This window comes from Cajanus cajan, chromosome 1, assembly GCF_000230855.2.
Source record: "Cajanus cajan strain Asha chromosome 1, NIPB_CcT2T_4, whole genome shotgun sequence".
Classification (NCBI taxonomy): Eukaryota; Viridiplantae; Streptophyta; class Magnoliopsida; order Fabales; family Fabaceae; genus Cajanus; species Cajanus cajan.
Window position 1 is genome coordinate 83,205,116 of NC_138517.1, and position 22,340 is coordinate 83,227,455.

The 22,340-nt window shown below is 33.7% G+C and overlaps 1 protein-coding gene across 2 annotated transcripts; it reads left to right on the plus strand.

The window, feature by feature from the left end:
• The first annotated feature begins 1,353 nt into the window (after positions 1-1,353).
• On the plus strand, positions 1,354-14,478 carry LOC109791374 (DUF21 domain-containing protein At4g14240). 2 transcript variants are annotated; one of them, XM_083065099.1, is made up of 13 exons: positions 1,354-1,712; positions 1,889-1,965; positions 2,379-2,462; positions 2,566-2,679; positions 3,104-3,187; positions 3,383-3,454; positions 4,057-4,124; positions 5,014-5,101; positions 5,201-5,274; positions 11,089-11,449; positions 11,545-11,591; positions 11,689-11,770; positions 11,875-13,663. In XM_083065099.1, the coding sequence occupies exons 1-13, from the start codon at positions 1,475-1,477 to the stop codon at positions 12,109-12,111; spliced, it is 1,626 nt and encodes a 541-aa protein (XP_082921225.1). In that variant the 5' UTR covers positions 1,354-1,474; the 3' UTR covers positions 12,112-13,663. The 2 variants fall into 2 exon arrangements, with proteins under 2 accessions (XP_082921225.1, XP_020206260.1); XM_020350671.3 differs by lacking the exon at positions 11,875-13,663 and adding an exon at positions 14,170-14,478 and having other exon boundaries at positions 1,365-1,712.
• The last annotated feature ends 7,862 nt before the right edge of the window (positions 14,479-22,340 follow it).

A 22,340-nucleotide genomic window follows, 5' to 3' on the forward strand; every position in this document is an offset into this window, starting at 1 on the left:
CGGTGGGTCACTAGTTGAACCGCATGACTCAATTTTTATTAAAAAAATATTCATATTAAATATATTTTATACTTATAAATTTTAATAAATTCATATCTTATTTTAAAATTTATTTTTTCTATGTTATTTGAATTTATTTTTATTTTTATTTTGTAAAAAATACATAAAAAATTGCATGTTAAATTGTAGATTAATACAAATTAAAAATATAAATAATATGTACATATATAATATGCTTGCAATTGATATCACAAAATAATATATGTAATATCTACATAGATATTATATTATTAAATATATAATTTAAAATTAATAATATACTATAAAAGTTATTTAAGTTGTATATATTACAAACAAATATATTAGAACAAGTAGTCATTATTATATTTAATAAGACTCTTTGCTCTTCCATTAAGAAATTCAATTTTCATTATTATTTTTGTGGTTTATGGTCTCTTAATTTTTTTTTAAAAAAAATAAGAAAAAAAGTAGTTGAACCAGTTTGACCTACTAGTTTACCAGTTGAACCAGAAAATTAACTGGTTTAATCCAGTTTGAAACGGGTCGACTGCATAACCGATCCAACTTAAGATTCGGACCGGTTGGACCATCAGTTCCCAGTCCAACTAGCCGGTTTGATCCAGGTTTTAAATCACTGCTCTCATTTGTTGATCTAGTAATAAAAATGTTAAAATAACTTATATAAAGTCTTAAGTTCAAGTTATGTTGTTGTTTTAATGATAAAAATAAATGCTTAAATATATTTTAGTTCATGTATTTTTCTTCTTCTTTGTTTATTGTTCTTTTAAAATTTGAGATGGAATTTTTTGTCTCTTTTATTATATGGCATTTTTAACTATATGTATTTATTAAAATGTCATGTGACTATTTTAAGTGATATTCACTATTATCTATGATATTTTATCTACATGTAAGTGAAGTTTCTTTTTAATAAATCTTTAAAATAAATATTTTATATATACCTTAAAATAGTCATTAAGAAAAAAATAATAACTTTAAATTTTAGAGAGATAAAATTTAAAGAAAAATATTCTATAAAAATTAAATTTTACTTACTTTATAAAGACTAAAAATAATATTTATAAATTTTAAAAATAAAAAATAAATATTTTTTTACAGAATTTAAAAATAAAAATTTACTCATTTTACGTATTATTACAACCTATTTAAGGAAATAAAATAAAACGATAGTATTATTCGGTGCCATGTTTTGTTTATCTTTTACTTTTTTTGAAATATTCACATAAAGGTTGCGGAATTGGACGGCTGGGATTGATCGAGAATGAGATGGAATGACAGTGCCGTCGTTGTCCACGCATCCAAACGAAAAGGTCCTTGATTCCGCCACGTGTCCAAGCTGTTGGTTGCGAGGGAGGTACACGAGTTCCACGCAGCGTAAGAGAGCCCAAACGATAGGACGAACGAACAAAACAAACAGAAGAAGACGAAGACGATGATGAATGTGGTGAGTGCGTTGATGGTGACTCGGTTACTGACTCGGGACCAACTCGCTGCACACGAAGGCATACCCTTGGGATCCGTGTGGTGGTTCGTCTATGCCGGGATCTCCTGCTTCCTCGTCATCTTCGCCGGAATCATGTCCGGCCTAACCCTAGGCCTCATGTCTCTCGGCCTCGTCGACCTCGAGATTCTTCAACGCAGCGGTTCTCCCTCCGAGAAAAAGCAAGCAGGTTTCTCCTCTTCTACTCCATTTCCTCTTATTATTCCGTTTCTCTGTTTTTCAGCGATCGTATTTTCGCATAATCTCATTGGATTACGGAATTTCGAATTCGCAATCGTCAACGTGCTTTTTTTGGTTAACTATGGAGTTGTGTGTAACATTTTGTGTCTGCGTGCGTGCATGCAGCGGTCATACTTCCTGTAGTTAAAAAACAACACCAGCTTCTCGTGACTCTGCTTCTGTGTAATGCTGCTGCCATGGAGGTAATTAATCGGATAATTTTGGATTATTGTAATGCTCTTTTTTGGTTTTAATCTCTATTGCCAAGTTAGAGTAACACGCCTTATTTGTTGGAGGAGAGGTTATTGTAACTCTTTGTATGCTTCATGCTATGTTTTTAGGAGAAATCACTTTGGAATGATGACTTCTGTGAAACTAGCTTCTTCTATGTGCTTAAATTGAAACAATGCTTATATATCAAATAATGGATTAGGCTGATTGGAATAACTTGTCGAAAATTGTCGGGATGATATTGGATTGGCTCTAATAGATGCATATGCTTTTTGGTTTGCTGAGTGACTGTATCTGTATGTATTGATTATGTATGCTCTTTATGTAACTTCTCAATCATGCCTGACTTTTAAGCAACTTTTGGCTTTGAAACTTGCAATTGCAGGCCCTTCCGATATACCTGGACAAGATGTTCAATCAGTTTGTTGCTATCATTCTCTCTGTGACTTTCGTTCTGTTTTTCGGGGAGGTATGTGATTGTGCCATCTTTCATGGTTCTGTGGTTTAGCATCACTGTTTGTACGCAATGAATGTTATGGAATATCAACTCCTTTTTGCTGCTCTGGTTTCAGGTTATTCCACAAGCAATTTGTAGTAGATATGGTCTAGCTGTAGGTGCTAACTTCGTATGGCTTGTACGAATTTTGATGATAATCTGTTATCCAGTTGCTTATCCCGTCGGAAAGGTAATTTATCACGCAGGATAAATTGCCAGTCTTTCTAGTATATGAACTGTTGCTGAAACTGATTATGCATTAACCTGTAGAAGTTATGTTTCTTTGTTTTCTATTGGATAACCAAAAAGTGGAAATTAATAGCATATCATCAGATGATGTTTCCGTGAAACTTTGATATGCAAATATGTGTATAGATAAAAACAAATTAAGGCTTTTTTAGTCTTGCTTGGTGGATAAGAAATTAAGAATGCTTTACTGTGTTAGCAAATGAGTAATAATGCTATAACCTATAGGCATGCCTTTTGGATGAAAACTAGGTCATTTGTCTCTTGCCTTTTTTTGACTCAAATAGCCCTTTAAAATGTTTATATCAGACTAACTTATAGAAAGATTATGCCACAAGTTTTCTTTTGCTCACTGATATTTGTTCCAGGTTCTAGACTGTCTATTGGGGCATAATGAGGCTTTATTTAGGCGGGCTCAGTTAAAAGCTCTTGTCTCCATTCATGGCCAGGAGGTATGAAAATAATATGTATTATTATTGTGACTGTGATTAATTGAGGAATCATTGTGTCAAAATTGGTAAATTTATCCAATTATTACCATTGTAGTCATCAGTGTTGATTTACAAATGTTGTTGTTGTTGTTGTTGTTGTTGTTGTTGTTGTTTTTTTTTTTTTTTTTTTTTTTTTTTTTTTTTTAATGTTTTCAGGCTGGGAAAGGTGGTGAGCTGACACATGATGAGACAACAATTATTAGCGGAGCTCTAGATTTGACTGAAAAGGTAAATTCACATTTAACCCATGATATATTTTGAATGTCAATGTTTATCAATATTTCATTATATGACAGTAGTGCATTATAATTTATAATTTATGAGATCCAATGCATCAGAGTTAAGTTTATCACCTATTTATAAATTATAATTTATAATTTCAATACAATTGACGATGACGGGATGTGGAAAAATGTGAGGATTGCTTCATGAATCTGGTAATTTTGATTAGTTAGTATCTTATGTTTTTTGGGATACTAGGAAATACCAAGGGTTTTCGACATGGAATTGGGAACAGGGGTATATCAAATGCTTAAAGTTTGTCTCTCTTTTTTTTTTTTTTTTAAATTATTAAATGCCTATCAAACTAATCAAAGTCTCACTTGTTCTTGTTTGAAAATTTCCCATCCATTTCCCATGAACTTGTATTCTCCAAATAATATGTTGTCCTTTGTACTTGAGTTTTTTTTTTTTTTCTTCATATTTTACCTCAGTATTAAGTATGATGCTGTATTATTTTAACTTGTGCAAGGTATATTTTATGCATTCATTTTTGTGGTATACTTGTATACAATTTTCCTTTCTCCCCACATTGATTTTTCTTTGGCCAGACTGCTGAAGAGGCCATGACTCCTATTGAATCAACTTTTTCTTTGGATGTTAATTCCAAATTGGACTGGTCAGTATTTCGATACATCTTAGTCTATCTCATTAAATTTATTTATTTGGGTTGAACTTGTGTTATATTGTTCTTTAATTTTTGGTTTACCTAGTTCTTACATTAATACTGTGGTAAATGTTTATCTTGATTATTATTACAATTATTCTTGGGTTTTTTTTTTTTTTTAATGAGATAAACGTTTGTCTAGAGCTAAATGCTTAATTTTTGAAGTATACTTCCCGCCATGTAATTCATTCTTATCATGTTGAGTACTTGCTGCCTCATAATGTTTTAATACGCTAAACACATACACTCCCATACAAACCCATTGTAGGAACAGATATATCTGTCCTTTCTAACTTCTAAGATAGATTGAGTAAAACAAAGCATAAAACGTGAAATATCTTTGGTTTGATGAGGAACTTTGCTTACTTTATAAAGACTTTTTGGCTGCTCAAGATATATTTTCCACTGCACCATTTACTGGAGCATGTGACTGATATATCTCAAGGTGTTATCTCCCTCTAAATAAGTAGGACCTAACTTCGGTTGCATATTGAATAATTGAGAGTAGAATTATTGGTTAGAAGATACATAGAATTATTGTTAAGTAGGTTGTAAATAGTTGATTGAAATTTGTTTGGAAAATGGATCTTTGGTTTGATGAGGAACTTTGCTTACTTTATAAAGACTTTTTGGCTGCTCAAGATATATTTTCCACTGCACCATTTACTGGAGCATGTGACTGATATTTCTCAAGGTGTTATCTCCCTCTAAATAAGTAGGACCTAACTTCGGTTGCATATTGAATAATTGAGAGTAGAATTATTGGTTAGAAGATACATTAGGATTCACTCTTGCAATTTGTATCCCTTAAACCTATGTTAAGTTGTGAATCTCAAATTAGGGAGGCAATGGGGAAAGTTCTTGCTCGTGGTCACAGCCGAGTTCCTGTCTATTCTGGAAATCCAAAAAATGTTATTGGGCTTCTACTGGTGGGTGTTAAATCCTCCCCGTTTTAACTTTACTTTAGTCTATCCTATTTTATTACTTTCTGAATTTTCTTTTCTTCACTTATATTCTATTTAAATTAGGTCAAAAGTCTTCTCACTGTACGACCTGAAACAGAGACACCTGTCAGTGCTGTTTCCATCCGGAGAATCCCACGGTATGTTTGTTGTCATGTAGTGGCTCTCCTAAAAGCACAAATTGTTAAATAGTGTCACAATTGTGATTTTATATCTTTGACACTCCCTTATGCAAAAATCCTTTTGCCTTGGAGAAGGGAGAACGCACTATTCAATTTAGCTGATGCTGAGTTTAATTAAGAATTATTTGGGGTTTTAAGGATCAAATTCCTAACCATTTAGTCATATAGCTCTACTTTGCCAGGAACTAAGGGGATTTTTTTTCCATGTATTATAACACCATTCCTGAGTAGAGAAGAGACTAGGATAATAAATACTTTTATTATTTTATTGTATTGATAGTATATTTTTCTGTTTTCTGTTAATTACTGCCGACTCATCAAGTTGGTTAGATTTGTTAGGTATATATGTAAGTGATATCTCACGGATATCACTATCTTGTTTTTCACCAATTATTCAATCTACTGAAATTCTCTCAATCCTTTCTCTCATATGGTATCATCGTGAGCACGGTGAGATCTGGGCTTCTGTTTCTTCTGCTTGCGCCCTCTTCGTGTGGCTTGCTTCTCGCGCCCCTTTTTTGCGCGATTCTATTCTTCGCGCTCTCTTCGCGCGCTCTATTTTTCGCTCGCGCGATTTTCTGCGTTCCTCGCGCCTTGCGTCTCTTCTTGATTCTTGTCTTCTACTTCGTAGTGCTGGTCCTGCACAACTTTGCTCCAATGGCCTCCGCTTCCGCAAACCCGAACAATTCTGTTTCGCATACGTTCTCCCAATCTGTCACATGCAAACTGGATGAAAAGAACTTTATGACCTGGCAGCAACAGGTTACTGCTGTGATTCGCGCACATGACCTTGAACGGTTCGTCGTCAACCCTAAGATTCCGCTGAAATTTCTCACGACTGAGGATTGTGACGCCAATGCTATCAATCCCGAATACACTGCCTGGGATCGCAAGGATTCGCTGTTGTTTTCCTGGCTTCTCGCAACACTTTCTGAATCAATTCAGGCCCGTGTTGTTTCCTGTCGTCACTCGTACCAGATTTGGGATCTGGTGTTTCAACATTTTCAGTCACTCACCAAAATCAAAGCGACACAATTACGTCTGGAGCTTCGCACCATCAAGAAAGGAACAAAATCGTGTTCTGATTATCTCCTCCGCATCAGCACCATCGTTGAGACTCTTGCTTCGATTGGTAGTCCCGTTTCGCCCCGCGAACATGCTGAGTGCATTCTTGGTGGTCTCCCACCAGAGTATGACTCTCTAATTTCTACTGTCACCGCTTTTGTTAGTCGTGATGATATCATCTCCCCGGCTGAACTTGAGAACATGATTCTTGCTCAGGAAGCAAGACTTGAACAAGCAAAGGCTGCTGTTATTCAAGAACCCTTGTCCATCAATCTTGCGCAAACCACTTCTGTCCCAAATGGTGTTCCAAATGCCAATTTGGCTTTCCAGCAGTCTCAGATGTCAAACTCTCAGCCCAATACATTTCAGAATTTCTCGTCTCAATCTCAAGGTGGTTTCAATAATCGTGATGGAGGACGTGGCCGTGGTTCTCGTGGTGGACGAAATCGTGGTTCTGCTGTTCAATGCCAAATCTGTCACAAACGTGGACATGAAGCCTCCACGTGTTATCAACTCTCTACAAGCTTATCCTTGGGTGGTTTTAGATTGCCCTTCCATTCACTGTTTGCCCCTTACCCCACCTATGGTTCCAGTTCTCAACATGTGTATGTGCCTCAGAATCCTGGCCCTGGTGTTGTTCCCTACTATGGATCTGTCAATATGCTTGGACATTCAGGTCCAGTTCAGTGGCCTCCTTATCCCTTTGGTGGCTCATTTTCTGGTTCTGGTTTCCCACCTCCTGGATTCACCTTTCCCGCAACGACATCCACCCAGTCAAGTCATTCGCGTGCTGCATCCCCTGCTCAAAATGCTGCTCCAACTCCAAACACTGCTACAGCATGGATTCCAGATTCTGGTGCCTCTCACCATGCAACCCCTGACCCTCAATATCTCTTGCAGAGTGCTCAATTCATTGGCGCAGAGCACATTGCTATGGCCAATGGCCAAGGTACATCCATTACCTCAATAGGTTCTAATATGTTTCGGTCCCCTATGCATCCTTCCACAATTTTGTCTCTCAAAGACCTATTACTTGTTCCCTCTTTAACCAAAAACCTAATAAGTGTTTCAAAATTTGCTAAAGACAACAATGTCTACTTTGTTTTCTATCCTCATCCCTGTTTTGTCAAATCACAGGATTTGAACGAGACTCTTCTTGAAGGGAAACTTGGTGAAGATGGTCTCTATCATTTTCACCCTTATCTTGTGAAGAAGGAATCTGTCAATATTGATATTGAGAAGAATTCAGCTTTTCTTAAATCTGATCCTTGTATTTTTCTTTCTGAAAAATGTAATCACATTGTTTCCAGTACCTATAAACAGTGGCACTTACGGTTAGGGCATCCTTATCATGATTCCCTAACTAAAGCCTTACAAACTTGTAATATTCATCTTCCCACTATTAATAAAATTTCTGATTTTTGTGAATCATGTTGCATTGCCAAGTCTCATAGACTTCCTTCTAAATCTTCCACCACTGTTTATTCCAAACCACTTGAACTCGTTTTTCTAGATGTTTGGGGACCTGCATCATTAGAATCTAGTTGTGGTTATTTGTATTTCTTAACGTGTGTTGACGCTTGCACCAAATACATGTGGATTTACCTCCTTCGTAGAAAATCAGATGTGTATTCCAATTTTCAAAATTTTAAAGCTCTGGCCGAGAAACAGCCTCTCAAATCTGTTCAAACAGATGGTGGTGGTGAATTTCGCACGTTAATTCCGTTTCTACAACAAGGCATTATTCACAGGCTTACTTGTCCCTATGCTCATCATCAAAACGACACTGTTGAACGGAGACACAGACATGTAATTGAACTTGGATTGGCAATGCTTCACCATTCGGCCTTACCACTAAAATTTTGGGATCATGCCTTTTTAACTGCTACCTACTTAATCAACAGACTACCCTCCTCTTCTGTTGGTTTTCAATCACCCTATAAACTGATTCATAACAGGGATCCAGATTATACATTTCTCAAAGTCTTTGGTTGCTCTTGTTTTCCATTACTTAGACCTTACAATCAGCATAAGATTCAACCTCGATCAGAGGAGTGTCTATTCTTGGGATACTCTCCTAGTCATAGGGGTACAAATGTCTAAGCAGGTCTGGCCGAATCTATATCAGCAAAGATGTGATATTCAATGAAGGCAGATTTCCCTATAATGACCTTTTCATTACAAAACCCCAAGCCTCTCTCCCTGCCACATCTGTTTCTACACTTCCCTCTCTTGTTTGTTCACACAACCCATCTTCCTCTACCATAATACCACCTACTATTTCTGCTAGTTCTGACTCCTCAGAATCCAATTTCCTTCCCTCTACTACGCCTGCTAACATCTCTACTACTTCCGCTACTGCTTCATCTTCTTCAAATTCACCTCCAAACATACCTCCTAATGTTCATCCCATGACCACTCGCTCAAAAAATGGGATTATTCAACCCAGAATTAACCCCACACTTTTGTTGTCTACTACTGAACCAAAAACTGTCAAAACTGATCTTACTGATCCTAATTGGCTTGCTGCCATGCAAGCTGAAATCACTGCCTTACATGACAACTGTACCTGGACATTGGTTGAATTACCTTCTGGCAGAAAACCCATTGGCTGCAGATGGGTTTTCCGTATTAAAGAAAATCCTGATGGCTCAATTAACAAGTACAAGGCCAGACTTGTTGTCAAAGGCTTTCATCAGCAACCTGGCCTTGATTTTTCTGAAACTTTTTCTCCTGTTGTTAAACCTGTCACCATCAAAATTGTTCTCTCTCTTGCCGTGACTTTTCATTGGCCCCTTCGACAACTTGACATTAATAATGCATTCCTTAATGGAATGCTTGAGGAAGACATTTATATGTCTCAGCCTCCTGGTTTCATTGAACCCAACAATAGACACCTTGTCTGCAAACTACACAAATCTCTGTATGGTCTCAAACAGGCCCTTCGTGCCTGGTTTGACAGATTAACATCTGTCCTGCTGAAGCTTGGGTTTCACAAAAGCAAGTGTGATCCTAGCTTGTTTATTTTTTCTACTTCGTCTGCTACTGTCTGCATGCTTGTTTACGTAGACGACATTATTCTCACTGGCAATTCTTCCTCCTTATTGCAAAAATTAATTGATCAACTCGATGAAAATTTTTCTCTCAAAGATCTTGGTACCTTGGACTACTTCTTGGGTATTGAAGTCAAGTCACTTTCTGATGGGAGGTTACTGTTATCTCAACACAAATAAATTTCTGATCTTCTTACCAAGGTAAAAATGGAAGACTCTAAGGGAATCTCCATTCCTATGATTGGTGGTCAGCAACTTGCTAAAACGGGAACCTTGTTTGATGATCCTACCTTGTATAGGTCTGTAGTTGGTGCATTGCAATATGCCACAATTACACGACCTGAGATTGCTTTCAGTGTTAATAAGGTGAGTCAGTTCATGTGCTCTCCAATGGAGGAACATTGGAAAGTGGTTAAAAGGATACTTAGGTATCTCAAAGGCACTCTTAAACATGGTCTGGTATTTACCCCTGCTCGCTCCACTTCTTCCTTCAATCTTACAATCTTTACTGATGCTGATTGGGCAGCTGATCCCAATGATAGAAGGTCTACTTCGGCAGCCTGCATTTACCTTGGTCCTAACCTGGTGTCTTGGTGGTCCAAGAAACAATTGCTTGTTGCACGGTCAAGCACTGAAGCTGAATATCGAGCTTTAGCTCAAGCTGTAACTGAGGTCTTGTGGATCCAATCCCTTCTAAAGGAACTGAAAGTTCACCTAAACACTCCTATAGTGCTCTGTGATAATCAAAGCACAGTAGCACTGTCTCACAATCCTGTTATACACTCAAGATCTAAGCATATGGAACTCGACATCTTTTTTGTTCGTGAAAAAGTCATCATTAAGCTCTTATTGTCTCACATGTTCCCGCTCAGCATCAATATGCAGATGTTTTAACCAAGACCCTGTTGCCCAAGAGATTTCTGTTTCTGCGTTCCAAGCTCAATGTTGCTGATCCATCTGCTATGTTTCATCCCCCTTGAGCTTGTGGGGGGTGTATTAGAGAAGAGATTAGGATAATAAATACTTTTATTATTTTATTGTATTCATAGTATATTTTTCTGTTTTCTGTTAAGTACTGCCAACTCATCAAGTTGGTTAGATTTGTTAGGTATATATGTAAGTGATATCTCACGGATATCACTATCTTGTTTTTCACCAATTATTCAATCTACTGAAATTCTCTCAATCCTTTCTCTCATACCGAGCATGTGAGCTTGGGAATGTTGAATTTCCATGTTTGTTACAAGTTTAAAAAATATATTCCTGGGTATTGTTCATTTTTGGGAAAGTAGTTATCCCATATTTCAAGCCATTTTGATTCCCATGGTGGGGGTTGAGAAAGTTATATTCCTATGAGAATGTGGGGAGTTATTGTCTATCTCAACTATAACTTCCATTCTAAACAAATGTATTTTGAACTACTCTTAGAAATAACATTTCTGATTATATTATTCCTGGGAATATAATATCATTTGGTGAAACAAATGTCCCCGAAGTCTCCTAAAAGCATATGGGATTAGGTAAAAGCGCATGAATGGTTTTCATGTCCTTAACAATTGAAATTGATTCTATTAATTTTTACTCTTGTTATTTTCTTTAAAAATTTAATGTCAAATATCAGTAATTTGTGAAATGTTTTATATTGTATTTTCAGAGTTCCATCAGATATGCCTCTTTATGATATACTGAATGAGTTCCAAAAGGGAAGTAGTCATATGGCTGCTGTTGTTAGGGCTATGGGGAAAGGAAAAACGACTCCTCAAACAACTGATGGAGAGACATGTGAAGAAAACAAAGGGGTTGGTGGGGATTCACAGTTGACTACTCCATTACTACTGAAGCAGGATGAGAAGTCAGAAAGTGTTGTTGTTGACATTGACAAGTTTTCAAGGCCTCCCAGCATTAACAAGTCACGTAGTGATGCCACAACAAATAGTTCCTTTTCAGATAATATTGAAGATGGTGAAGTGATTGGTATTATCACTTTAGAAGATGTATTTGAAGAACTTCTGCAAGTAAATGGCAGTAATTTTATATATTCCCCCACCCTCAGTACACTAGTACATCTTTATTCCCTCGATACTAATTGTATTTGTTTCCAATGATGCAGGAGGAGATTGTGGATGAGACCGATGAGTACGTTGATGTTCATAAGAGGTCATGATGAATATAAACTTTCAAAACTGAATCTGCTGAGTTGCATGAAACTGCTATAAATCATAATTTGAATGCTGATTTATATTTTATGTTGCAGAATACGTGTGGCTGCAGCTGCAGCTGCTTCCTCTGTGGCACGGGCTCCATCAATACGAAGGTTGACTGGCCAAAAGGGAGCAGTAAGTGATCAATTATTCAAAAAATGATTTCACCGTCTCTTTCATGTTTCATAGATGTCAATCTTTTGCATTATGCATGAATTGAGAAAAATGTTCTTTTAAAGGGAACGGGAGGAGGGTGGTTATACAGGGGTTTGGATGAGAGCTATATAAAGGAGCCAACCTATCACCACAGGTTGAGCTCAAAGGCGAACCAACTAAACCCGGCACACCTTTGCAGCAAGCGAATAAATTGCGAACCCAACTCAACCCACTATTTGTGTTTGTTTGCCCATTTCACATACATTGCATACATTCCAAAAAATTATCAGGAAAGGAAGCTTTTGATGAATTCATGTTAAACTTGAGTTCAACTGATACACACTATAACTCGGTGGGTTGGCTCAATGAATAAAATCAGAAAAAATTGAAAAAAGCAGAAAACCCCAAAAAATATATAACAATAGCAGAAAAATAGAAAACTTCATTAAAAAATAACCCAATTCATAAAAAAATAAAAGTTGAATATGTTCTTTATTTTGACATCAAATGTTATTTAATATTAATTTTAAAAATATGTGGGTTGACCCCAGCTCACTAAGGTTGGCTTGGTATAGTTTGGGTTTGCATCTTTACATGGTCTACTTCTCATTCAACTATATGATTGGTAGGTATTGCTAGGTAGACTGAAATGATTTATATTTTGTACTTTCTTCCGTTAAATGCTTCAATCTTAAATTAGGATAGAAGAATTAAAATGAATTTCACACTGATGGGTTCAATGATGAAATTATTGGTTTTCGAGTTCATTTATGATAATTCCATATTTGTATTCCGGAAATGCGTTACTTTTCTCCGTTATATTTTTTTTCTTAAATTTTACTCATTTTCTAAAATTTATTCAAGCATGACCTTCATGGACGTGAAAAAATGCTAGTTATATACACATGATATGATATGTTCCTCAGGAAATTGAATTCAAAATTAAACAGTGAAACATGCTTTTTATATTGATTGTCATATCTCGTACCTTGGTAATTTCATTTGCAGAAATGTTATAGTATTATGCACATAAATTTGGATTTTAAGAAATCAGTAGCCACTAATTGTATCATCTTCTCATTGGTTGAAATGGAGGGTTATTAATGATTCATGCATTTGTTTTGGGATGACTTACTGTCTTTTTTAACTGTTTATAGTCAATAGATTATCTAAATAATGGGGCAATTGAACTTTTGTGGTTGTTGAATATTTTCAATATTGAGATACCTGCTTAGTAGTTTAAATGGTGAGTTAACAGGTGATTCTTCTGCATTACTTAATTATTTAGGGTTTTTCTATTTGAATAGATAAAAACTAATCGATATAACTCCTAGTATTGGTTTCTCTTTCTTTACCAATAGCAAGATTGATAGGAGACTTTATATATTTTAGACTTGCTCAGCGTATGAGTGCTTCCTGCCCCATGAAAAAAGAGTACCAGTACACACACTGACACGCATACATATATACTAGAAAATTAAAACAATGAACAGCTATTTTTGTACTCTCTGATATGTGAATACTGAATAGTAAGAAACTGGTCCTGGCTTGTTACCAAGCAAGCATTCATGCAGTATACAGATTTGTCATATGGCACATTTTCTATTAAGGTGAAGTTGTTCCAAAGTGTAATGTTATTGACGCAAGATGTTTGTGCCGAAAAAGTAAAAGCAACACACCAATTAGGCCATCAGATGACCTGCAAAAGTGATTGATTTGACACTAAAGAGATTAAGAGCATGTTTGTTTTATAGTTGAGAAGCTTTGAATGTAATTTGAGTCTAAAGTTACAAGATTCATGAATTAAGTTAAACGGACTTTGAAAAGTGTGCTGACGTTAAAACAAACACACACTAAATAGCTCTTCCTCTATTAAGAGTGTTCCTTTTATCATTGGTGCCTACGTGAGTAGCGTTAAGTTGCAGTCTTGCAGATTCCCCCTCTTACCCTTTGCAATTCTAATAATTTAGAGTTAGTTTTTTTAGCCCAAGAGGTATGAGACGAGTTATGTATATTATCAGAATTGTGTAACAAAGAACCAAGTAAAACCAGAGAGGAAATTGAAAGGATAATTCTCATTCATTAGTATCTGAAATAATGAGTACAATTAGTATTTATAATAGGAGAATGAGAAAACAGTTTTTGATAACTGCCATTAACAAACTCCTAACAACCTGCAAGATTCTTTAACTAACTTTTAATCAATAGCTAAGGATCCAATTCGGTATATGTCAAATTTCAAATTTTTAAAGCGAGAAAATTGTAGTTTGAGAATGTTATAACTTTAGTTGCTTGAAAGCCATATCTGTAACTCATGCACAGACGCTCAGTACTTTTTTGCAAAATATAATTTCTGGTCTTGATTTTTAATCATTCAGGGAGGCCAAATTAAGCCAGGGCTAACTCTGAAGAAATCTACAGAGGAGGATGGATTGAATACAAGGTCACATTGAGCTCGTTCTTTTTATAAGGATGGGATTCTTATTCGTACTTTTTTGTGCATAAAGTATATACAAAAGGGTGTTCATACAAAGGCGACAAATGTTACTTACAATGGTCAATATCTACCCATCCTCTCATAAAAAACGTCTTTATACTTGACATGTCTCATATTTTACCCGTAAGTTTCGTTTTTCATGTATTCGAATTTTGAAAAATTAAAATTTTACTCATAATTTTTTTTCTTCTGTTAACTATCTTAATTAGGGTCTTTAGCTCTCCGGTGAAATCCCGACTTCCAATGTATCCTTACAAACTTCAGTTCCTTGGAGTTTGGACTATGCGACCAATAGGGCTAACTATGAGACCGATATTTGGTTCGTTACTTAGTTACACATAATTTCTTTGCACCTCGCGCTAATCCCCCCCTCCCCCAACACGCACACACATATAATAAAGGAATACCCCTTTTTAGTGTACACGTTTTTTAAAAGGAGGCAGGGAGTTTACACATTTTACTGGACACTCCCTTTTTAGTGTACTCTTTTTTTGAGCCTATTTTACTCTTAGAAACTACTCCCTCCTGTCTTTTATATAAAATATAAACGAGTACACTTTTGCGGTCTTAATTATGAGAAATAAGTACTTATTTTAAGATATATTAATTATTAATTTCTTTTTATATCCTCATGCAAGTGGATATATTTATTAATAAATTATCAATACAAGTTACACTCGGAAAAAGTTATCTTTTAAATTAGATGTAGTGTTATTTAAAGTTATACAAGTGTAATTATAACCTTCCTTATATATATATATATATATATATATATTAATTATGAATTTTGCAAATCTAACAGTTAGATTGAAAGTTTATATCACTTTATACGTGTGTATCAAATTTTGTTAAAATTAAACAATAACTTGAAGGTAATCAAAGTATTCATATTTTAGTGTATTTTGAAATGAATATATTACGTCAATTTTGTTTTATAAAAATGGAGTATCAAATTATATTGGATTAATATAAAATTTTGTATATATGATCTAAGAGATATGAACTTTCAATCTAAAAATTGGATTTACAAAATTTACATTTAAAGACAAGTAAAGACAAGTAAAGAATTAAATTTAATAATTGTAAAATGGTTAAATTAATATATTGTAAAATATATATTTTATAACAATAAATAAAAAGAAATATCTTTTTCTCAATTGCTTTTGATCTCCATTTTTAATGGAATCGTTTTGTCCTTCAAAACTTCCATAAAAAATTAAATGATTTATTTTATCTAAACTTTTATTTCTATGTTTTAGTCTTTTAACCTCCTTAAGTAATTATCCCAATTACATTTTTATTGCAAATGAAAACTTTTCACTACTCATTCAATTGTGTTTTTTCCCCTCTCTTCTCATCTCTTATTTTTCATCATAATGTAAGACTTTCATCTTCTTTTACATTATTGATACACAATTATTCTCAAAATTCTTATTTTTTTAACAGAAAATAAATAGAGGCACGAAACCCACTAGTTTTAGATAAAAATTAAAATGTATATGCAAAATTTTTGGTTTTTGAAAAAAAATATTGGATGAGGGCCGAAGCCACTTTTTCTTTCATATGCAACAGTAATCTGTGGCTCTTACAGTTTTACGATTACGAATCAAGTGCTAACAGTGCTTCTTAAGTGTTCTATTAGTAACTTCTTATCTGGGATATATATATATATATATATATATATATATATATATATATATATATATATATATATATATATAATTTTTGAAAACTGAAAGTAACTTCTACTTATAATAAAGAGGCAAGTAAAGAAAATAAAAAAAAAACTCGAGTGTTATTAGACTGGTCTTTTTAAGTAATCTGTTAGATTTGAGTCTTTAAATGTAAAAAAATGTAATTAAAAGACGAAACCATGTTAAACTGATGCTTGTTCACTTTTTGTTTTTCCTCTCTTCGACCGTGGCTTCTCATTGTAGAGGTAACAGAGAATACAATACCCCGTTTCTAATGGACAAATGGAAAATTGGAGTTTCAATTTTGTTTAATGAAGATTGTGACAATATTTTAAAAACTAATCCGTCATCAAATCTATTAAGATAATAATTTAGTGAATCAAAAGTTAAACTCATAATTACTCATCAAACCTAGTGACAATTTTAATTAAAAATATTTAAAAATATCCATGTCATATATATTTCATACTTATAAATTTTAATAATTTTTTTTACTATATTTAAAAAAACTTCCAAAAAATTTCAAATTATAAAATACTTGAATTGTAAAAATTAATATATATATTTTTAAATTAAAATATATAATATAAATTATTTAAGTCAATTGTATAATAATAAAATATATTAATTTAATAAAATACTAAGTTAATGGATAGTAAATCGAATAAATTAATTATATATAATTTAGCACAACAGATATGATATTGAAACTATTAAAATCACACAATTATTAAACTCACACAATTGTCACATAAAAAAGCGCTGGTGCAATTAATCTAGTTGCATGCTCACTACGTCAAGACGCTTGAAATGACAACGTAATGGCTTGATTTGTTTAATATCTGCAGCTGGAGAAAACGTGCCTCACTTTGGAAGGAAACCAAAATGATGTTCCCTATCAATTCAATGCCCTTTTATGATCCATTTAATGGCTAATGTTAATCAATCAACCCCTCAATTCGACTTCAATTCCTTTTTGGCTGTGTTAATCGATTATTAGCCGTATTATTCTATCATTAGATATAATAATAGGTATTTTAAGGGTAAAAAAGTCTTTTCATATAACCTTTTTTTCTTACTCATCAGAATAAGTAGGGAATTTTTTCCATCTTTTTTATCTTTATTAATCCAAATGATAATGTTTTCTACCCTGTTTTTCTTTTTCTTTTTTATCTATTTTTTTTTCTTATTTTTTCCCTTTATATGAGGATATCATAAAAGATTAACATAAATTAATGAAGTGAAATTTTAACTTTAATTAAAAGAAAGTATCAAAATATCTGTAATACTCCCCTTAAATTTATATATAAGTGGCTAAAATCACAATTGGTAGAAAGAAGGGGATTGGTTCACTAAAACCTTTTGTGATGAGTACAAAATGTTTGAAGTGAATTGAGAAGAAAAAGGATATATCATGCAGATATTTCTTTCCAAAAATATGACAATTCACAATTACAAAAGGTTGGCCGAGAAAGTTCAACAAAAACACCCCTAAAATTTTTTAAAGCAAGGAAATAACGTACAATTTACATTTTTTCAACCACTGAAATCATCTCAGGTACTTCAACTGGTCTCTACAACTGCATTTCGGCTTTCTAAGCTATAAGCAGTGTACTAATTAACAAGCTGGACTAGCTAGTAGAGAAGAAAAAGAAGAAAAATACAACTATGCAACTTTAGATACACATAGATATCTTCAATCCATGAGACACTTGATTGAGTGGACCATGTAGCTGCATTAGTAATCCATGCCTTTGCACATATAATCAAAAAAGCTCAACATATACCCTTTTTATGATCTTTCCTTTGATCATCAGGCACCTTCTTCATAATAGCTCATGCTGCAACCTTAGGAGAATCACTATACACCTCCATATGATATAAAATCTAGTTTTCTGCTCCCGGAAATGCCTTGAAAACCGTTTCCATAACTCGAGCTTTGGAAATCTCCATGACAAGAAATGTCTTGCCATGCAGTAAAAGCCTAGACAACATAGAGTTTTTGCTCCTTGTAACTTGATATAATTTCTCTCTCTCTCTCTCTCTATATATATATATATAACATAAGAAGAAGGTGGTGGAGATAGTGAGAAATTGCGTGGTAGGTGTGGCTTGAAACTGAAAGGGGTGAAATGGAATCTTAGATGTCGAAGTGGTCTCTGTCACTCTGTCCCCTTGCCAAAATCATCCTTGGAAAGGATTTGTTCCAATAGGACCCTGTCCGTATTAGCCTATTTATTTATTATCTACAACCTTTCTGTTTCTGACTCTATATGTAGTATATTTGCATAACAAGTGCATTGGTACCTTTATTTCAGCATTCCTTTGTATGTATTCTCTTAGATAGTCTCAATTATTGCACAATTAAAATATATTTTATTTATAATAAAAAACTTGATCACATAGTTCGGTAAGGATTTCACCAGAAGCAATATAACATTTAATAGTTGAAAATTGAACATTATTTTGTTGATTTACGTAGTGTATATATACATACACATATCACTATATATCAGTAATACATATACATACCTCAAAGAAGTACATTAACTTCTAATTATCATTACCAATCCTTTCTAAGCAACATCGATTTCTGCTGAAATGGGTGTTTTTAAACATATTCAAGAAGTGAGACAAGACACAAGCAAGAAATTACACCAAAAAGGTTCCTTTGAATACATTATTTTTCATTTGTATGTTTTTGAGACAACACAAACACACACTCAACACAGCCTTTCTCTAGGGGTTGGGGGCCGGAGAGAGAATAAGTGAGATTGAGAGAGAATTTTTACACTTCTGAGTTCATTTTCAAATCTCAAGTACAGTCTAATAAAGTTAGATACAAAGGAACATTGATTGCTAATGTAAAGTGTAAACTGTCAAATAGAGTAATCCACTGAGGTAGATACACACAGCACCTAAAAGTGATTGAAAATACTTTAAAAAGTGTTTCTGGCTAAGAGTACTTATGCCAATTAAGAAGCATAGAGATACAAATCCTCATAATATATAGCTTCCCCCTCTGTTGCTGCACAATTCTTCTCCACTTGACATATTTTCTACCCATTTTGCTCATCATAAGTTTCTAATTGCATAACATATGTTGCTCGGTTGCTCCTACTAACTGGCAAGCCACACAATTTATTGAAGGTTAAAATCCGATGTGGCAGTAGGGAATATGCTATTTGGATTCACATTGCGTTATCCAATATTTAGTCTCCACCTGTGCTTGAATTGGACACTAATACACGTGCTTCCAAATTCAGCTCCAATGCATTTAGCCTTTTAGTTTAATCATGCCGGCCATTGATGATTGTCGTTTCTATGAAAAAGATTAGCAAGTAAAAAACACCACCCTTATCTTAAACAGTGACTAACCTCACATCATTATCCCCTCAAACATCAAGGGTCTCTTTAACTTCCTCCTTCAAGGATATCATACGAGAGACACATGCGAGGCTTTGTTTTTTTACACAAGCCTCGGGGATGATTCCAAAACTTCACGTGAGATCCACACCATGCAGCCTCAAGAGTCATAAAGGGGAGCTGAGATTGTTCTTCGTCAAACAGGTGAAGCATGTGACTTGTAAGCTTGTCAAATAATGTCTCACTGTTTCGGAAAAGATTGGAAAGAGGAAACGCTCCCGTATCTTATCTCAAACCAGAAGTATCACAGATAAGATCTTTTGAATATGTAACTAATCTGTGTGGCCATGAAGGACTTAATCCACTGATATCCAGCTATTATGGGGCCTAGTCAAATAGCAATATGGTGAAATTTGAGCACTAGACCGACAGGAAAAATTTGTAGGTGATTTTGAAATCACATAATTTTTAACTAATCATTATATGACATATAATTAAGTGTTATTATTTTTTTTTAGAGATCGAAAAACTTAAATACATATTACACAGTGATTGTTTGTGACCATGAATATTTCGTAATCCTGTATTACTTATATTTTTTTGTTCTAACAGGACTGGCAATAGTGCTGCACCAATGAGGGTGATGCACATGGAAGCTAGTTGCTGAAGGGTGAATATCATGCATGGGGACATCATGTTATTTCAAGGGTTGGAATTTTGTGCTGTTTTGGTTCGAAGTGAAAGAAAAGATAGCTCCAGGCTGGTGGCAAGTCTTGCACTGTGCCTTCAATTTTTGTGAAACGCAATAATGAGCACAGAGTTAGATGATGAGTGCAGTTCAAGATGTGACTAACTGAAACCACACACGAACAGTGTGTCATCATTCCTTTTAGATAAACATATATCATGCATGCAAATTAAATGAGTTTTAATCCGTGTGTCAGGAAAACCGGTTCATCAGAGTGATAGAGACAGATACTTTGTCCTATTGAATTTGGAACACATGTAGACATAGCAGATGTATAAAAGTTTTGTATTAGAGGATAAGCCTTAAACCCTTTATATAACGGTAAGGATTTTATCTTTTGAGTTTAAGTCAAAAGTGTAAATCCTAAAATCATTTTTTTTAATATATCTTCTATGAGAAACAATCTTGTTCTAGTCCATTCGAATATTTAACATAACTTACACACAAAATTCAAGATTACTGCAGGTTAAAATGCAACAATGAGCTATTTGTTTGGTTGTATATCTATCAATCCCATGCCTTACAATGTGGAAGTGTAGTGCAGTGCACCACCCCTTTATTGGAGGTCCTATCGCATTGATGGATTATTGTTAGGAACATGGGTACAGTGAATTTGACAATTCTAGGATCGGGAGTTTTTATTTATGATTTGGCAGGAGAATTATAATTAAGTGAGGAGTGATGAGGGAGTGTGTTCTGATTAGTCATCACGTGGATATGCTGCTGAAGGGTGGTTGAGATCTGAGACTCAACTATCACCACAAGAGTAAACACTTGACGGTGCTAACTGCTAAGGGAATATTGCTACAGGGAGAGAAGAAAACTCATGTTTCAGGAATTATATTGTTGGTCATTTGCAGCCTGTATGTTTCCAGCCATATGATTCAATTCTTCTTTTTCTATTGCTTTTATAATCCTTCACTCCTCTATGGAAGAAATTAGGAGAATAAGAAAACAAAATTAATTAAAAATAATTAATATTTTATTCTTAAAAAAAAAACTATGCAAAAGTCAATCGATTGGTAAGCCTATTCGTTTAAATTAACTAAGATCTTAAATTGAAATCGATTTTATTTTATTTTTATATTTTATATTCTTTTATGAAAATTTACATTGAGGATGAAGTCAACGAATTGTAATTTCATAAATCCTTAAATCATAAAAAAAATAAAATATTATATTGCATAACTTACTAAAATTGGATAACAGAATCTTGTTAATCTTTGACTCAACTATGTCAGTTAGGTATGAAATTGCTGAACCATCACTGGTTGAACCACATGATATATATTAAGTATATAATTTTTTTACTAAAAATGTTTTATATAAATTAAAATTTTCACACATACACTAGCGTAGCTGTTATCTATGTTTTAACGCTCTATTTGGTAGAGCTGAAGCAATGAAGAATATACACAGAGGCAGAACAGGGGTGAAGAGATAAGATAGATTGTTAGATTAAGACTGTTTGATTGGGAAAAGATATAAAGTAAAGAAATACAAAAAATAATGGGTCCATGTAAAAAATAAATGCAAGAGAAATTGGCTAAAAAAATTGGAAAAATAGGTTATATTTTTATTTTTTTGTCCATAACAATCATAATCCATCTTTTGCATAATTGATTATACATTTACTAATATTTTTGTTAACACGTTTAATATTTTATGTATTCAATCACTCATACTTTTCAATTTCTATATTAAATTGAAGTAATACTTTTAAATTAATTAGTTGCTTAATTAAAATTTAATTCATAATTAAATTTTCTTATGAATATATATAAATTATTATAAAAGTAATTTTAAGATTTAAAATTAAAAATTTCAATATATATTTTACTATTATTAAAATAGTCTCTTATTCATTAACTTTTTTTCTTCAATATACTTTATAATGGAAAATAGTGTACTTTTTTTATACTGTCAGTGAATATATTACTTTATTATTTTTAAAAAAGTCCTCTTAATATATTTAATCCAACGTCTGTTTTAAAGAGAAGAAAAGTTAGAGAGAAAAATCTGGACAAAAACTATAAAATTTAATTTTGTAAATTTCCCTTGCGCTCAATTTTTCATGGCATAAAGTTTGTTTCATTAATTTATTTTCAGTGCACAAAAGAGAGATAGATGAAAGTATAAAAAATAAAATACGCACAACAAAAAAATATTGATTGCGAGGAAAAATCTGTTGCGGAATCTTTTGGAATGATAAGAATGCGACAAGTGTTTCCTTAAACGACGAAG

What these genes read in the sequence shown, in the direction of transcription:
- LOC109791374 (XM_083065099.1), top strand. Translation starts at nt 1,475, where the DNA reads ATGATGAATGTGGTGAGTGCGTTGATGGTGACTCGGTTACTGACTCGG. An exon ending in CTCTAGATTTGACTGAAAAG is followed by an intron (nt 3,455 to 4,056) that starts GTAAATTCACAT and finishes TTCTTTGGCCAG; the next exon opens with ACTGCTGAAGAGGCCATGAC. An exon ending in TCCATCCGGAGAATCCCACG is followed by an intron (nt 5,275 to 11,088) that starts GTATGTTTGTTG and finishes TTGTATTTTCAG; the next exon opens with AGTTCCATCAGATATGCCTC.